Here is a 19,894-nt window from a genome sequence, read left to right as displayed (position 1 = left end):
GCTGTTCTGTACATCAGTACACATCTGGTTTAGAGTTATTTGTACTGCTTATACAGTGCAGCTAAGTTACCTGTGCTTGCTTTATTTAGCCACTTGGCAGCTAATGATTTGGTGGAAGTAGTCAGCATGCCTGCTAAAGTGAATTTTTCAGTCAGTTCTTTGTGCTTTATGAAGTCAGGTTATGTCAAATATATTAAAGCTTCAGAAAGATTAAAAACCTCATAATCCGAGTGAACTGGCAGCCCAGTGTTGGTCCTTGCCTAGTTCTTTCTGTAGTTTTCAAAGTCTTTGTTTTTACTTTCTCAGATTGTCAGATATCATAGTAGATGATATCTGTAGAAGATATCATACTGTGTGCACGATCATACATGCTCAAGAATACATAAAGCTCTGTTGCTTTAAATCCTCCAACCTGTCATTTAAAAGTTCAAACTGACTTTAATTGAGTTGTAGCTGAAAAATAGTCTGGTATAATTTGCCTCCTTCCTCCCCTTCTCTCCCTCCCCCTTGCTCCCCCACTAATTCCTACAGTGTTTTCTTTTACTTTTGCTAGAGATAATAATGGCCACTACAAAGTCCAGTTTTCATATCGTATGCACTTTTTAAATTGCTTTTCAAATCTCTGCAGAATTTTGGTAGGTTTCAATGTTTATGGTGGCAGAATTCTTTTTGTTTGGACTACTTTACCAAAGCACTTAAGAGTTACTTGTTGTTTGTTTTCTATTGAAGGGGGAAGGAGAAGGAATGCCAGGCATTTCCTCTTCTTTCTCAGAATGTCTTCTTAATGAACATTCCTCTTCCCTCCTAGGAACAAACCATCTCAACTCTTGAGGAGCCTCTAAGTGTCTAACTTCTAATATTCCAATCTCTTTCCCACCCAGACCCAGAGAGGCAGTTGCTTCATGTGTTTACTGTTCTCACCTCAGGGCTCCCTTTTAGCCTTGACAAACTTCCAAACCTGTTTAACTGGTTCCCTACATTAAATTCTCTCTGTGAAAATATCTGTTGTGGTTTCCGTTTCCCCGCTGGGTCTTCAATGATCATCCTAAAGATCCTAAACTATCCTAAAGAAATGATAAGATGTACAAAGACTTCTACTCAAGGATGTTTATTCTATTCAATAGCATTATTTAAAATTAAGAAATGGACACAAATCAGATGTCCTTTAAGACTGTATTGTTATTGGTGAGGTGTCCTCTTTGTCCCCAGCCACCTGTTGCTGGTAGAAGTGGAACTCTTGGGAAGCTAGGCAGTAAGAAATTCTGAGGCCTCAGTGGGAGGATGGGTATTGTGTAAAGCTTTATTGACTGATGAGGTAACATTAAGGGAGTTCCTCTTCAAGGTCCCATTTTCCTCCAATCCCCTGCAGAGCAAATCCCATTGTGTCTTCAGCAGAGCTAAGATCAAAGCCACTGCCCAGTGTTTCACTCCACATGTGCACAGTCCAGTTCAGCATCTGACTAGGTTAGTTGTGTTCAGCTGCAGTCCATTGTGTATGGAGTCTGCATGGCCCACATGTGACTTCTAGGGCCACATGGCTATGGAGACGCACACGTGTGCATGTCATGGAGCAAGTGAGAAACAGGAACATAAGCAGCAAGAGAGAGAATTCTTTTATCTCTGGGGATTTTAACTAGGAGCTTATCCAATGAATCCAGGGATTTTTTGAGCTTGTCACCCTTTTTAGCCAGTTATCTTTTTCCCAGTTTAGATTGCTTTAAAAAAAAAAAAAAAAAAAAAAAGTGGGGTGGAGGAAAAGATGAAAAGACAAGTAATGACCTAATGACCTTCCCTACATCACCTCAACCTCACTGTGAATGCATCCATCTTACCCTTTGTTGGACCTCTTCCTCCGGTGATTTGTAGGGAGTGGACCAGTGAGCCCCTGTGGAGCAGGAAGGTATAGCTTTGTGGTGAAGCTGCCCAGATGACCATTCTTACAGTGTCTGGCCTCCCCTTTGCTCCTTTCCTATTATTACAATAATACCTAGTGAGTTACAATGGTAACAGTACTAGTTAAATAGAAGTATAGTATATGAATAGATGGAATATTATGTAGCCATACTATCTTGACCAACAATTAAATGCAATGTGTGAGATTCTGGATTTGACCTTGGGTCAGTGGAAAAATCGATAAGGAGAAAACCATAGTAACCTAGGTTGAAGTTGTGGATCAAAGAGCCTATACTCTAAGAGAAGAGGTTCTGCCCTCCATCTGCTGCAGCACAGAGGACAGACCTCAGGGAGCTGGGCCTAACCACTGAGGGGCCTGGGCCAGCTGGTTCTGGTATATTTGAGGAGAGTGAAAGCTGTTGCTGGGAGCAGCTGACAGGAGCAGCAGCAAACTTGAAACAATTCTGTTCTGGGCTTCTGGTTGCCCTGTCTGTGTCTTCTGTTGACAGAGCCTAATAGAACCAACCAGCAAGAAAAAACTGTAGATTGCAGAGTCCAGGTCTCCATATCACAAAATAGGCTTTTGAAGGGTGGATATGGAATCAAGAGGAATTATTGAATTAAAGGATAGATACTTTTTTTAAAAAGACTTTATAAGGCAAATTTACTTGAGAATAGGTATACAAGTTTGGATTTGCACTGGTAATATATAATCATATCTATTTTCTACATTGTAATATACCTACTGTTATATTCATTTAGTTATTGATTATTTAATTTTTAAAAAGCCTTTAAAATGTAATAAGCAAGAAATATTAAGTTAATTTATATTTTTAGTGACTTGTGAGCTATAAACATTTCTGACAAAATAAAAATTGGATCTATTTAAGATGTATAAAATAACTTGTGTAGATATACCACAGTACAACTAATTAACATATTCGTTACCTGTTATTGCACTGACTTGTAAACTTTGACTTTTTCTCATAATTGCTATATTTCTGAGCCTATTTGTATACTCTGCTCATTTTTCTATTTTATTTATTTTAAAGTTGAATTTTAAACTCATTATAATTTAGAAGGTTAACACTCTTTATCATATATTACAAATATATTTTCCTTGTTTGTCATGTCCCTTGATTTTTGTTTCTGATTGTTGATCAATTTAGTTCCATTCATTTCTTAAAAGATATAATTAATTTTATGACTTCATTAGAGTCTATACAAAGAAAATCCCTTCCTACTTCCCAAAGATATCTTCAACTACTTTTCCTAAGGTCCTTTTTTTTACAATTAAATCTTAAATTCTAGATGAATTACTTTTAGTTATAAGGTACAGATTTATGGTTAACAAAGTACCTCAATTTGTGTTATTTTTTCTTTACTTGTTTGATTTACCTTAAAAAAACATTAAATTCTTGTGTTCTTTTATATGTCCAGAGACTTTTACTTCGGTCTCATCGATCTGCTTGTCCTTGATCCATTATTATACCATTGTTAATTATTGTAGCTTTAAAATATATATTTTTTAAATATAGTAAGTACATTGCCCTTACTGGCTGGTGTTGCTCAGTGATTAAAATGTCAGCCAACCTGGGCACTGAGTGTCATGGTTCAATTCCCAGTCAAGGACACATACCTGGGACCTCGATTGCAGGTTTATTTCCCAGTGCATGAGGGAGGCATCCCATCAGTGTTGTGTCTCTCTCACATCAGTGTTTCTCTCTCTTTATCCCTCCTTCCCTCCATCTCTCACTCCCTTCCACTGTCTAAAACAAATCAATGGAAAATAATATCCTCTGGTGAGGATTACATATATTTTTTGTTTGTTTGTTTGTTGTTGTTTTTAATCCTCACCCAAAAATATGTTCCATTGATTTTCAAGAGGGAGAGGGGGTGAGAGAGAAAGAGAGCAAGAAACATTGATGTGAGAAACAGCAATCGCCCCACAGCCTGCTGTATGCACCCCAACTGGGGTTGAACCCACAACCTAAGTATGTGTTCTGACTGCGAATCGAACCTACATCCTTTTGGTGTACAAGACAACACTCCAACCAGTTAAGCCAGGGCTATTGGTTGTTTTTAAGAAATTATATTTTTATAGCAAGAATTGTGTGGGCTTACATTTTCTTTTGATGGTGTATTGCTGTTAGTTCTGGTTTGTGAAGGCATTATTCCCTTTGTGGTATAGATGACAACATAAATTTTTATCAGATTTGGTTAGTGTGGTTTTTTACACAGTGAATTCTATTTTCCATTGGCTTTTATTTTAAATAGAGCTATGCTTGGTTTTGTGTGTGTGTGGAGGGGGTGTTGGTAAATATTTTCAATATAATGGGCTAGAAATCTTGTGGGCAAGATTCAAAAACATAGCCAAACCCATAATATTTAGGGTTTTGTGTTTTTTTTCTCCTGGTGATTTGAGACAGTTTTATGGCTTTTTGCCTATTTGCAAATTCCAGGCCATCTCCTCCAACCCTTCTTTCTCTCTTGATATTCCTCAAATCACGAGTATCCTCAGTTCTAGGGGATCCAGGCCTCCCATGTTCATGGCCCCGCAGACTCAGACCCATCTCTTCTTGGGGAGTGATTATGTAGTAGAGTTGTGTTACAGGTTAATACTTTGTCCTTGTAAGTGGGACGTTCAAAGACTTGTCGTAGTTCACTTGGACAGTTCTTCTGTATGAAGCTTCTTGTTCAGTAAAATGAATCTGTGCACTTATTCTCTAAGGTTGACATTATGTAAAATAAATGAATTTTAAATCCGGCATTAGACAAAGTACCATGCTGACTGGCTAAATGTTATTCTAGATTCATAAACATAGATGTTGGGGATGATGATAATTTAATGAATTTCAGGATATAAATAATTATTCATTTTAAAAAGAACTAGAAATATATTAATATTAAAGTGAAGGCAATTGTGTGCTTTGGAAAATCAGTTGAAAAGTTGAATTTAACTAAGAAATATACTCCCCCAGTTTTGTACTTTTAGAAGATTGTGTACTTTTTGTACAAGTCAGTACATACTAAAAATGCTGGGAAAAAATTCATGATATTAACACTATTTTAAAAGTTATGCTGTCCTTTTTTAAAGAAATCATTTATAAAATGTAAGTGTTCTATAAATTATAAATGCCATAAAACTCTGGCTGCTTTACATTTTGGGGACTAAAGTATCAGAGGGTTAATATCCTTTTTCTCCCACCTCAGGAAAAAAATATCTCTTTCTGATATATCATTAAATGACATGAAAAATTTCAAGCAAATAAGATTATGTGTAAAAAAAAGTAAATGTCACCATTTTTTAATTGAATATACTGATAGATTTGCCAAACACAATTGAGAAAAAAAAAATTAACTTCAGAAGAAATGACCTGTCCCCTTAAGTATATTTAAAACTTTTTGTTTAGAGAGCAGTTTTCTCCAAGATATTACTAATTTTTAATCAAGTGTTAAGATCTTTTTTCTTTTAATTTCTGCTAATATGTGCTGTGACTATTTTTATGTATTTATTAGTCAAGGAAAATGACATTTATGGAGTTTATATCTCAAACTGTGTTTTATCTGTTTACTTTTAGTTTTTGCTTTGGCACTCTTTCCAAACAGTTTTCTTGGCAACAGTGGTATTGCTTCTGCCTGTCATGTGGTTTTTGCAATTAATATCTTTCATTATGTTCCTTATCACAACTTTTTTCTTACAAATGTTCTAGTTCTTGTATCTAGCCCTTAACTTACATATTTTTCCTACAGTATTTTAGTCAAAATTCTTTTTCTAAACATAAAAATATGTATTTTATGAGAATTTTGGCAATGAATTTTGAATAGAAAAATATCAGAATGTACTAGAAATCTTTGTCTTTTCAGCCCACCTCTACTTTTCCTGGAGTTATTTCTCACACCAGAGTGGGATATTTGGATCCCACCCCAATAACCAGGATTTTCTTTTTTTACTCCGCTTCTTATAGACCTTGCATAAGAGGACCTGGAGTACCAGGGCCTGTCCCAGGCGACTGTGGCCAACCAGCTTGCTAGAGTTGGAAAGCCAGTACATATGGAATCAGTTTCTCTCTGATAGTCCTATAGCCCACATGTGTCAAACACAAGGCCCGCGGGCCAAATCCGTCCTGCCAGGCCTTGCAATGTGGCCCGCACCGCGCTGTCATCACTGCACTTCGCTGCGTTTCCATCACAATGACAGTTTATGACTGTTCAGTAAACCATTCGGCCTGCAATTTAGGCTGGATTTTAGATTTTGGCCCCTTCTCTGATTGAGTTCGACACCCCTACTATAGCCCCAGATGAGTGAATCTTGGCAGGAATAGGAAGACTCTCGGAGTACTAGCCACTGATGAGCTCAGGTTCTGCAGGAGCTTGTACTCATGAAAGGAAGTGACTCGACCTAATTTGGGGGCTGGCTCAGCAGACATTGTTCATTCATTTCTCAAAAGTGAACATGCCAGGCACTAGGTAGAAGCAGAGGTCAGGGAAGGAGGCATATATGGACTGTAATGGTAAGCAGAAGCCATCATGGAGAGTTACATGGTACAATAAGAGTGAGGTAGAATCAGAGAAAATTTCTCTAAAAAAGCATTTGAGCTAAGATCTAAAATCTTGCTATTCAAAATGTGGTCCACACATGGGTGGTTTGTCTGGGCATCACTTGACAGGCTGTTAGGGATGCAGATTCTGAGGTATCACTCCAGACCGTCTGAATCAGACCCTGCATTTAGTACAAGACCACCAGGCAAGTCATGTGTACACTGAAGTGTGGGAAGCACTGATCTAAAGTCCCAGTAGGAGTTGCGGTAAGGGAACGGAGGAGTCCTGGGGTGTCCTAGGCAGAGGGAACAGTGTGTGCAAAGACTATCTTATGGGAGACCTGGCTGTGCTCTAGGGACCCAGAAGAGTTCTGGAGCCCAGGGATGGGAGAAGAAGGTGGTGTCATGACAGCAAGGAGAGGAGTGTTTCAAGGCTATAAGAGTAGTCACCATTACAAGGGCCAAGAAAAATGTCAAAAAATGGTTGGTGAATTTAGCAGATTTGTAGTTATTTGCTGAAGAGCTCTTTTTGGTTTAGTAATAAGGGGCCAGCCAGTATGTAGTAGGTTGAAGGAGAGAGGTGAGCAATAGAGACAGCTAAAATTCTTTCTTTTATTTAGTTCATTTGCTGAGTACCTTTATATTCCAAGCAGTGAAAATGTACAAATAAGCCCTGTAGTAGTGATATATGTGTAAGTAGCTATGGGAGTACATCAGCAAAATGGTGAAATAAGGAGTGTGTGTGTGTGTGTGTGTGTGTGTGTAAATTATCATGACTCTTAACCACTCTTTTTACAAAGCTGTGAATCTAGTTCTCATTCTTTGACTCATGGCATCTGTGATAATTTTTTTATTTTATTTTATGGTAGTATTTGAATGTTATTTCTCCTGGACTATTATTCCCCATGGTAATTAGTTTAAAAAATAATATTTATAAACACACTGATTATTTTTATTATCTTTGGTTTCTGAGTTTCTTTCACCAACAAAATGAAGAGGGGGAAAAACCTACACTGATCTGCACACAAAAATGTAAGAAAGACATAGTATTATGTCAAACAGTAGTATACTGTTATCATAGCATCTTATTTTCAATTATTTATAATTATCTGCTACTGGTTTTCTACTTATAAGCTATTCTTCCTGGAGAATTTATGCCATAATTTTCTATGTCCAGTTACATAATCTTTATCAAGGGGTTAAGTATTTTAGATGAGATTCATAGATTTAAATGCTTAATGTTAGATTGGCCTCCTGTATGATTATTAGAAAATTATTTTTCATCCATTAAAATAAGACCAGAATTTTTAAATAGATGTTGGGTCTTTGTCTACTAAGTACTTTTAAAAAATATTACGTATATTTTTCAGGTAGTTGCCTGAAAACAGAAACTTGTTTTCTTTTTAAAAACTACATCTGAAAATGCCCTTTAACATTTTGTTTTGTATTAGTTCAACAGCAATTTTCATTTTAAATGTATAGTCAGCATATACATATTCATTTACTAGTCAACATTTAGTACGGCCGATTTATTTATTAATTGAATTACCACCTACCATTAATTAGTTTTTATTTAATGTGAGAAATCAGATACAGAATGGGAAGAGTCTTTAAAAAACTTAGAATATAAAGGATAGAGAAATATTTTTAATGCCAAAAAATTTATTAATTATTTTAATTGCCTTACACATAAGCTTGTAGTCAGCAAGTTGTCAACTGTCTGAAAGAAGGTAAGCATTGGGTTCTGCCTTCTAGAAAGATACAATTTAGATTTTAGTGGCATGGAAGTAGGACACAATATAATAATGATAGGTAATTGAATATAGAATGTAGATTAAACTCTTACATTCTGAGAACAACCTTATAATGTAGCTCAGAATTATTTTCTCCAGTTTATAGATGAGGAATTTAAACTTAGAAATGAGGAAATTAAACTTAGGGGTCAAGTAATTTGCCCAAGGTCACATAGTTAACACAGAAAAGATAGGATTAAACCCAAGTCATTGTGACTTGATGTGTCATTTATATAGCCACCATATTATATGATAACATAAATAATTGTATGATATTACAAACAGCAGAAATGCAACAAAAATTGATAATTGCCATAAGAAGCAAAATTGAATATTTAAAAATATATTTTATTGATTTTTTACAGAGAGGAAGAGAGAGGGAGAGAGGGTTAGAAACATCAATGAGAGAGAAACATTAATCAGCTGCCTCCTGCACACCCCCTACTGGGGATGTGCCCGCAACCAAGGTACATGCCTTGACTGGAATTGAACATGGGACCCTTAAGTTTGCAGGCCGATGCTCTATCCACTGAGCCAAACCAGTTAGAGCCAAAATTGAATTTTTAGAGAGATTTAAATGAGTGGCAAATTGCATCTACTTAGGGAAGAAAAGACTTCATTATTTTGCAAGTGCAAATTTAATTCAACTAATATATGTACACTGTGTATACTAAATTCACATAGAAAGCTTTCACTCTCTATTTCATGAATGATTTAATGAATCATAAATAGACAGAAGGGTGGTTCTCAGCACCCAGCTATGAATATGCATTACTGTTTTAACCACAGTTATCATTAATCAGACTAGAATATTCACATTGTTCTAGATGGTGACTAAAACAATGAATATAATATTTGCCCTCTAAAAAATGTTTCCTAAAGCATGCCAGTTTTCTGAATGTAGCTTTGTTAAATGACTGGTTGAATCTTTGCCTTAAAATTGCTTCTTCATAACATTAAAACAAATATAATAAGGATGCTAAAGTCATTCAAATGAGGAAAGCATGATTTACTTTGTGTATATAATTTAAAATAATTATCTCATGACTTTTTACACACTGCTTATTTCATGTGAACTTGGAATATGGAGTTTCAAGCAACAGAAAATAGAGTCTATAAGGAAGGACAAAGAAAGGTATTATTTATCTCAGAGAATAAGCAACACCAGGGAATAATTTTTCAGAAATGTTAAATATCATGCTATTGATTCTGTGATAATTTTATGTTTCACAAAAAATAACAAGGATAATTGTTTGAGGATGTAATTTGACTCGATTTGGTTGGCTTTCTGAATATATACATTGTTATGATACTGGTGGTGTGTTTGCTTTGGAAGTACATATAATAAAATTTATATTATTTTTTATATATAAATGTGAGGGGCCTCAATGTGAGAAAAACATGAAATTTATAAAATACTTCACATTTTTGGGGGAATTCTATATATGTAGAGAAGGAAGCTCAATGTCATAAAGATGATAGTTCTCTTCAAATAAATCAACAAATCCAAGGCAATTCCAATAAATCCCAGTAAAAATTTTAATCACTCCTAACAAGTTAATTTTAAAGCTTATATGAAGGATATAAGTCCAAAAATAGCCAGCACAATTTTTTTAAGAAATTTGAAGGTTGTGGACTCGTTAAACATTAAATGTGATGGTTTTACATTTTCTGTCCATAATTTTGTTAAAATTTAAAATATCTAACAATTGAATATGTTGACTTTGTAGAAAAGGCGAGATTTTCTTCTGTTTATAGAACAAGTCGATTCTACGATTTTGGACAATATCTGGTAAAATTATGACTTAACTATTCCACACTAGGGAAACTCATACCTATATGCAGGAGACATGAAAATGCTTACTGTAGCATTCAATACTAGTTAACAGTAGAAGGGACCCACAAATGTGGAATAGTCAATGGAATATTATCTGGCAGTGAAAGTAAATGAAACTTACCTGCGTCACCATGGACAAGTCTAAAAATGTTAATTTTTTTAAAAAAGTTAATTAACAGAAAATACCAAAGGGACCTAATATAATACTAATTGCATGTTCTTAACATGTAAAAGCAATACTACTGTTTAGAGGTATCTACATCTGTGATAAAAGTAAAGGGACAAAGATTGTAATGATAGATACCATATTTGAGATGGTGGTATGCTTTATGAGGAAAAGAATGGGAGATCAATTAGAAAACAGTACACTTTATACTTAAGATGGGCGAGAGGATTGCTTTATTATTTATACCTTTTCATTGAACCTTTTAAAGTATAATTGAAACTAAGTTGTTATTAGATTTTTTTAAAGTATTGTTGATTCATTCAAAATTGTTAGTTTTGCAGTGAGGTTGCTTTTTTTAATTCACTCATAAATTTCACTTGATTGCTGTTTTACATGCAAAGAAGGGGCAGCTTTCTGAGACATGCAAAGATGGCTTTTTTGAGATTCAACATGGGTGAAAGTAAACCAAGTATGGCTTTCAAAGTCTAATAACTTCCATTTTTTTTCATGAGATAGTACTTACTTGAATATAAAATACTATTTAAAAATATGACATGCCAAAACCGGTTTGGCTCAGTGGATAGAGCATCCGCCTGTGGACTCAAAGGTCCCGGGTTCGATTCCGGTCAAGGGCATGTACCTTGGTTGCAGGCACATCCCCAGTAGGGGTGTGCAAGAAGCAGCTGATCAATGACTCTCATTATGTTTCTAACTCTCTATCCCTCTCTCTTCCTCTCTGTAAAAAATCAATAAGATATATTAAAAATATGACATTATGTGATATCAGCTATTACCTGCCTCAGAATTGAGATTCTCACCCACATACACCTTTTTTGGGCAAAGAGTGAAGTATAACTGTTTGTTTCCACCCTAGCCATGTCAGCATGCTGCATAGATTATTCTTGTAGAATACTATGTGAAAGAATGAATCCCTTACTCTGTACCCCTTTAAATGTAACAGTAGGATTCACACAACAATTAATAGCTACTTGTTTTCCTTTTTTAATTTATAGAAAGTTTTGTTATTATTATATTTGACTAGACCAGAGGTGGGGAATCTTGTTTCTGCCAAGAGCCATTTGGATATTTATAACATCATTTGTGGGCCATACAACTTAAAAATTAGCCTGCTATATTTGGCCAAACATTTAATAAACTCACCCCTAATGTCTTGGCATGGCCAAACCAAATGATTTTGTGGACCTTATATGTCCCATGGGCCAGACATTTCCCATCCCTGGTCTAAACTATCAGGAATAGTACATACTTATAGCATTTTTAGTTTAATATTAATGCAAAAGAGAAAGCACTAATTTTATTTCACTGATTACCTACTCTACCACTTACTCCCCAATAATTCTGGTCAGAACTTTATCATTAATCAAGATTTGTCTGATGGTATACACTATTCTAGACTAGCATGGGGGGTTAGGAGAAAGAGCTTCTTTTATGGAATTTATTGTTTATGTTTAACTAATTATGTCAGAAGTGAAACATAAAAAGCCATTTTTGTACAGATCTTATTTGTCCTTGTTGTATCCTACCCACTCGTGGCTTCAAAATTAATAAGCTTCTGTAGAGATAAGAATAAAGATTAAAGACAAAGACAGATTTGTGACCTCAGCTGTCTTTTCCAAGGGGAGTGAATTAATCATTCAGATATTCCAGTTGATAGCTGCATAGGGATGTTTATCAAGTCTCTGACAAAAATGAAATTTCCAATGTGGTTTGAAGAAGAAAAATCAAAGCTCTGTGTAAAACCTTATCCCCAAAGCCTGAAGGTTTTCTCTTTGAGAAAAAGATGCATTATTTCTCCCAGGGACAAACAGAGGCTTTCTTAGTTCTGCAAATTTAGTTTGGGAGACACAGATTACACATGACATTCTCTCATTTTATCCTAGAAAACTTTTGAATCCATCATATTTGATCAGGTGGATATGTCCTTCCTTAGAAGGATGCACCATGCACGGTGGCAATATACAAAATGGAAGAGATGGGATTCTCTTTTTCAGGATCAGCAGCCTTTTGTTCCGAAAAATTTTAGAAATTGAAAATGAATTCTGTATGGTGGGCATGTGATTAGCCATACAGATGACTCTGTATCTCTTTTTTCTATTTCCCCTATCTGTCCATTTCTTGGTTAACACTGGCTTTTGATATCAAGGAAGGAACCAAAGACAGAGTAACACTCTGAGTTACTTCTGAAAGATGGACATCCTCTCCCTGTCGGGATTCTCAAATGAACTCAGTGACTGTCTGAGTCCTTCGTGCTGATGTAAAGCCTCCCACTCTTTGGCCACCATTTTTTCTAGTTCTCCAATTTTGATAATTCCTGAAAGGCTTCTAATTCATTGAGTTTCCTGCCATTTCACTGCCCACCACCTGTCTGTGTCTCTTCTTTATGTGGCTTACATTCTATATTTCATCAGTACAGCTATGCTCTTGCCTCTTTCTTTTATTATTGTACTCACTGAAAACACCTTCAACCTGTGTCTCTGCCTCATCTATGCTTACACCTAAACAACTGATAGTGACTAGGCAGTCTTGCTGACTGATCTCAAATTTATTTAAACAAAGCTCCAGGCAATCAGTTACCTACCCAACCTGTTTACCTAGCGGTTTTTGCCTCACCATCTTTTGACATCAAGGCTGTCTATATTTTTCCCATCAGTACACATTTGTAATTGTATTTCCCCTCATTAAAAAGGAAAATGACATTTGACCCCTCTTACCTTTCTAGCTCTTCTGTTGCTCTGCTGCTCCCTTTTATAGCCAACCTAGAAGCCCCATGCATGAATTCATGTACAATGAATGGAAATTAATTAGAAGAAATATTTTTAATATCATTATTCGCCCTTTCTCTATAATAGAAGTGTCAACCAAATTCACCATCAACAATGACAGATGAAAACACATGTGTGTGATTGGCACCAGCGAGAGCTTTATATATGTAGATAAGCTTGCTTAATTAAACCTGCTTTCTGGTTTAGCTAAACTTTTCTAGCCCAGTGAAGTACCCCAACTTCTCTTTCAGGGACTTGTGAGCAACACAGCAGTAAATATCAACATGACGCAGATTATTACTGTAGATCACACAGGGAGAACAAAGGATAAAATATTTAACTGTAGCAGTATTTGACTAGATTCTGCACAGTGAGAAAACCTGAAGTCATTTTCAAGGCCCACCATGTCTTACTTCTTTTCATCGGATCAAGTTTCCAAGCTTTCTAAATCTCCATTTTACAGCTAATGAAAAGAAAATAGAATTCCATCGAGTCTCCTATCTACCTACTCCAGAGGTTCTGTGAGGATCGATTGAGATGAAGCTAGGGAAAACACTTCACAGACATTTAGTTAAAATGTAAAATGTTTGCACCTGGCTATAAAGCAAATCGTATTCCTAGGCTGAAGGAACTGCAAGGAGGCTAGTTGCTAGGGAGAGGAAGCCGGGCGTTGCTATGTAGTGTCAGTACCAAACACTTACAACAACTGTTTCCTGGCTAAGCTGGGCTGTGGGCTGCATTTTATGCCATGGTGTCTCAGCAGCATTGGCTGCGATTTGGTGGGCTGTCGCTCCAGGGTGGTGGCGGGGCCTGTGTCTTACTTGGAGAGAGCCGAGTGTTGCTTTGTCAGTGCGAGGCCTTTGTGCTGTTTCTTTGTAAATGGCCAGTCCATGTCACGGTAGCTCCTGCATTGAGCATCTGCCTCTTGGTCAGTGTGCATCATAACCAGTTGGATGGTTGGAGGGATATTTAGCATATTAGTCTTTTACTTACATATATAGATTCCCCCAAAGAGTTGCTGACATTCAGTCTTCGTTTCTTTAATTTCCACTTTTCTGAATTTGAATTAAGCTTTTTTTCCCACCAACCTACTCATGTCAAGGTCCCAGTGACTTATCTGAATCAGCCTCTCTGTACTACTTGGTCCTGGTGATTACTCTCTTCTCCTTGTAACTCTTTTCTCACTTGGCTTTTGGGCCACTATTCCTCCTATCTTACATACCACTAGTCACTATTCCTGCTCCTTCTCTCCCTGTTTCTAAAGTCCTTGCAACTCTTCTCTTGTTTGCCTCCTCCATGGTTGACCATAGACCCATGGCTGTAAATGTTTATATGCCAAGCACCCCAACTCCAACAGACAAAAGCTCCTGTACTTGGATTCTTTCCAGACCTTGTCCTGTGTACTTCTTCATCTGGCTTCTCATTTGTATCTTTTATATAAACTAATGTATATATCCTAATAACTCTCCACAACCCCACTACAGAAATCTAGAATCCTATATTTCCAAATGTATTTATGACTTTGTCCCTTGGATGTTTAATAGGCATTTCAAATTTAAAATGCCCAAAACTTATCTTCCACCTTCCCTTTAAAAAATGCATCATCAATGGAGCTACAACTTAATATAACAACTTACCCAGCTTTATTTTTCTTTATAACCTTTGTCACTACCTGATATTACATCACTTATTTACATATTTATTTTTCTACTTCATCCACTGTAATTTAATCTTACGTCAACAGGATCTCTTTTGTTCATTCATTACTTATAGTGGGCAGAATAATGGTCCCGTAAAGATGGCCATGTCCCCATCTCCTAGAATCTCGGAATATGTTTCCTTTTATGGTGAAAGAGACTTTGCAAATGTGATAAAGTTAAGGATCTTGAGCCGGGGAGACAATCTGGATTATCCAGGTGGACCTAAGGGTCTTTATAAGGGAAATATGGAGGCTTGGGAATTAGAGGAGATATGACAATGGAAGCAGGAATTGGAATATGTCTATGAACCAAGGAATGTGGAAAAGGCAAGGAACACATTTCCTCCTCGAGCTTCTAGAAGGAACACAGCTTTGCCAGCACCTTCATTTCAGCCCTGTAAAACCTACTTTGGACAACTGACTTTCAGAACTTGAAGATAGTAACTTTGTGTTATTTGAAGCCAGTAGACTTGTAATTTGTTATAGCAGCTGTAAGAAATTAATACATTTCTGTGTCTCTGGCACCTAGAATTTTCCTGGCATGTAAGTGATGAATCTGTCTTATATGCCTCTGCAGAGGCACAACAGGAAAGCTTTGCAAGTGGTTATCCTTAACTACAATGATTCTGTTTGAATGAATGGTAAATCTTCATTATTTTGGTACAGAGATTGTTGAAGCTTCTAATCCTTATTTTAAATGTTATTTTAAAAAATAAATGATCCATTCTTTCTTTGAAAAATAATATTTGCTTTTATTTTTGTCCGGGCACAAGATATTTTTTTGTTGTCCTAGTCTATTCCAGGCAGGCATTTTATGTCTCTCTGTGTGTAGTGATTTAGAAATCTCAGAATGTCAGGAATGGAAAGGACTTTAAAGGGCAAACAGTTGAATTTCCTGATCTAAAGTTTGTGTATTTCTCACAATTTCCCTGACAAGTGACTATCCCAAGTCTATTTTAGAACCTTCAATGCTGGGAAACTCGCTCTAGCTGGAAGGGTCAAGACCACTTCTGGATAGACCTTTCTGACTTTTGTCTGTTTTGTTCCCTACTTAAAGAATTAAATCAAGAATAGAAATGTTAGGTTTTAGCCAACACTGACTTATTTAAACCCATTTATTAAAGATATATCTGAGATATATGTCACTAAGTATCTTTACATGTGACAATCCTACTTTTGCTTTCACATTTGTCAGAAAATCCTGATGCTTTTCTATCAAATTTGATAAGATTCTATGGGATAAAAACTAAGATCTGATTTATAGTTCAATGATAACCGCTTGTATTGCTCCCCCTTTGTGCCTCTGTGGAGGCATTTAAGACAGTAATTTTTAGTAGAGAATATTGATTTCACTTTGGGTTTTACTTCTCTCCAAATACTGTCAGTTATTTTTGTTTTGTGAATGGTTCAGCTTATGTAGGACAATCCATTGAACAGTTCAATGAATGTTGAACCCTGTCTGTGTCTCATGCACCATGTAGGAGAAAAAAATATGATAAAGATCCTGTAAGATAAGAGAGTATGCCTTACTAGGTGCACCAAATAATAATATTTTCAATAGATGGAGTTATACATATGTTGATATATATGCGATTTGATACGTATGCTATTTTGTTGTATTGACAGCAAGCTTCAAAACTTCATATGTCAAATTTGCTGAAGGTGTTAACATCATAGATATTTTTACTCTTAAAAATGTAGAATTTTGTGAGAAAGAAGATCATTTGTGGGAAATTATAATTCATTACTTTATTTTGAAAAAAAAAAGTGCTGCTGAATACTTCGAGAAGCTTATGGTGAACATGCTCCATCTCAAGATACTTGTGAATGCTGGTTTAAATGCTTTAAAAGTGGTGATTTCAATGTGAAAGACAAAAAACATCCAGGTCAACCAAAAAAATTTGAAGACCAACAATTACAAGCAGTATTGGATGAAGATGTCAAAATCAAAAACAGCTTGCAGAAAGATTAAACGTTGCTTAGCAAACAATTTTTGATTGTACAAGCATTGGGAAAGATTGTAAAGGAAGGAAAATGGGTGCCACATCAACTGAATGAAAGACAAGTGGAAAACCGAAAAGTCATTTGTAAAATGTTTCTTCAGTGGCAGGAAAGAAAGTCTTTTGTACATGGAATTGTGACTGGTGATGAAAAATGGATTTTGAGAATCCCAAATGCACAAAATCATGGGTTGATCCAGGTCAACCATCAACATCAACTGCAAGGCCAATTCGCTTCAGAAAGAAGACAATGCTCTGCTTTTGGTGGGATCAGGAAGGTATGGTGTATTATGAGCTTCTAAAACCAGGTGAAACCATTAATACCGTTAACAAATAATCAGTTTGAACCACACTTTGATAGTGAAACGACCAGAATGTGCCAGAAGACACAGCAAAATAATTGTGCTTCATGATGACGCACCATCACACACTTCAAAACCAGTTAAAGACACTTTAAAAGACCTTGCCTGGGAAGTATTAACCCACCCTCTGTATTCACCAGACCTTGCTCCTTCAGATTACCTCTTGTTCCGATCAATGGCACACACACTTTCTGAGCAGCACTTCAAAATGTATAAAGAAGTGGAAAATTGGGTCTCTGAAATGTTTGCCTCAAAACAAGAAATGTTCTATTGGGATGGTATCCACAAATTACTTGAAAGATGGGGGAAATTTGTAGCTAGCGATGGACATTGCTATGAATAAAGTACTTTTGATGTTTCTCTTGAAATTATCATGTGTTCTTTGATTACAAAATCCACCATTATTAACCGGTACACCTGGTATAGTTTAGTAGGGAATATAGTCATGTAGACACAAATATAACAAGGAGTTATAAATACTCTTCTGATGGCATGAATAAAGACTTCTGGGAGTCAAGGGCAACAGTGATTTGTCCTGCCATGACAGCCCTGACAGTGGGAGGGTTGGAGAGTAGAAGAAGGAGCAAAGAAGAGAGGAAGAAAGGACATAAATATAGTATGTGAATGCACATGTAATTGAGCACCACAGTGTCTTGAATGGCCCATTGTTAATATAAATACATGTGGAGACCTTGATTACATTGTTGAAAGCTTAATTTCCTAATAAAAATTTGTTTTCCAATGCCACAATTTTCACTTTCTACTGATGCATTAAAAGAATTAATTCTCTAATGTAAGTGACATATGAAAAATTATGCATTAAAATTAACCATGGCATTTAAACAACCTGTTGAGAGTCATTTGTCCACAGAAGGTCTCAGGATTATCAGAACTTTTTGCATCAGTCCGCTCTGAATTTTTTTACACTATTTTGTATGTTCAGATGGAAAGGAAAGCTTTTTAGCCTGCAGAGATAAGGATTTCTCGGCCACTTGGACTCATTCCTGCACTTGATGAGGGTTTGTTTCCCAACTTGGAGGTGGCAGTGGTGCTTGCCCTGCTTCCTCAGGGATGACAGGGTCCCTGGGGAACTGTTAGGTTCAGAAGGAAGATACCACCTCTGGCTTGTTCTCTGCTGTAGATTGAACGCCTGCCATCACAGGCCTTTGTTGCATAAATTAACGAATGAATTCTTGGTACTCCACTGTACTTCAGGTATTAACAGTAAAAGTAAGAGATGAGGGACACAGTGTGATTTGGCTGCTTGTGTTTCTTGTTCATGCAGCCGTTCATTCGGGGTTCCAGGCACTGCCGGGGATCTCAGTCTTGCTCTGTCTTCCCTCCCTTCTCTCACCACAGCAGAGAATGCTCCAGCGCAGGCTTCACATCCTATTCAATCTAACACTGGCAAATATTTCGTATGATGGCATACTCAGTAAGCATTCACCCAAACAATGGGTATTAGCAACTTTGAAATTGGGAGCAGCAGGTACTGAAGCCTCATTTGCTGGATCCCTAATAATAGCTCAGAATCTTAAATATAAATTTTTCCCCCCTCAGTTGTTTTGTGGTGTTGTTTTTTATGAATGAGTGCATTGAAACTTCCCAAAGTTCTACTTCTCACTCTTTCCCTGTACAGACAGGATGTAAAGGCCTGGTTGCTTGGTGAGAAAGAATCTCCTAATATCTAGATTCCAAAATCTTTGCAAGACAAAAAGACAAATATGTCAGTTGGCTAATGTGGGGTGGAGATCTAGTCCCTTTTCTTCTCTCTGTCTATACCTTCTCCTCTTTTTTCAACTTCATATGTCATAAGATATTAATGTATTCATTGGTGGGCACAGCAAGAAAACCACTATTAAGGTGTATTGAAATTTAGACTGTGATCTTAAATCTTTTCTTTTCCCTTCCTTCACTAACTGCCCTGACTGCAAACCCCAGAGTTTAAAGGCTGATTGTTAATTAGATTGAGGATTTTCCCAGGAACAGCTGCAGCTGCTACTACAACATGACTATATTTGCAGCTATGTGTGCACATACTTAGGTATGTTGTGTAAAGAAAGACTGTCTTGGTTATAGTTTGGTTTTCATATGTGAGAGTGGTAGTAAGATCTGCATAAAGTGGCTAACACATTAAAAAATATTCAAGTTCTTGCTAAGTCCAGAGGATGCAGTGGTGAAAAGAGTGGGCATAGTTCAGTCTAATGAAGGAGACAGTAAAACAAGGAACAAATATGTAAACACAAACTCTGATCTGTTCTGACAGAAGCATTGGGATGCTGTGTAGAGAAGGGAAAGGCAGGGATGCTGTTCTGAAGTTGACAGTCATGCTGAAATTGAGAGCACAAAAAGATCCAGTTGCGCTAGGAAGGCAGAGAAGGCCAGTGCAGGCAGAGAAGAATGGCTTGTTTGGGGCGATGGTTGTGCATGGCCATCCCAGCATTGTTCACAAGCAGTGAAGGGGCTGCTGGGACCAAGAATGCAGACTGTGATAGTGAGGCAGGGCTTCTTGGTGAATCCTTTGAATATTCTGCGGTCTATTTAAACCTGCTGTTGTTTCGGTCTTTGCCGCCAGCCAATAGCTGGGCAGGTAAGTAAGTGTTGTATGTTATTTCCAGGTTCCTTTAGCTCAGAGAATGAATAGGTAGAGGTCATGGGCACTTCTGGGTATATCTGATGAGAAGCATCTAAAATCCTTTAGGGTAATTTGTGTTTTCATGAGCTGTGCTTGATGAAATTCTGCTTCTGGACATTTTAAGGACCATGTTAGGTTTTCTTTCTCATGTGGAGTTGAGTGATTGCAAGTGATAGTGATGTGAT

At 36.7% G+C, this 19,894-nt stretch overlaps 1 protein-coding gene across 9 annotated transcripts in view; it reads left to right on the top strand.

The window, feature by feature from the left end:
• POC1B (POC1 centriolar protein B) overlaps window positions 1-19,894 on the top strand; it is a 109,121-nt gene that overhangs the window by 76,670 nt on the left and 12,557 nt on the right. Inside the window, exon 10 of one of the 9 annotated variants that reach the window (XM_036454889.2) lies at window positions 809-2,390. The exons of the other annotated variants lie outside the window; for them this stretch is intronic. Within the exon in view, the coding sequence (XP_036310782.1) occupies window positions 809-850 (42 nt within the window). The 3' untranslated portion in view covers window positions 851-2,390. Of the gene's footprint in view, window positions 1-808; window positions 2,391-19,894 lie in introns of those variants that run through there. 9 annotated transcript variants of the gene reach the window in all.

The sequence above is a fragment of the Pipistrellus kuhlii genome, unplaced genomic scaffold (assembly GCF_014108245.1).
Source record: "Pipistrellus kuhlii isolate mPipKuh1 unplaced genomic scaffold, mPipKuh1.p scaffold_m20_p_3, whole genome shotgun sequence".
In the NCBI taxonomy this organism is placed as follows: domain Eukaryota; kingdom Metazoa; phylum Chordata; class Mammalia; order Chiroptera; family Vespertilionidae; genus Pipistrellus; species Pipistrellus kuhlii.
This window is presented reverse-complemented; position numbering and strand designations above follow the sequence as displayed.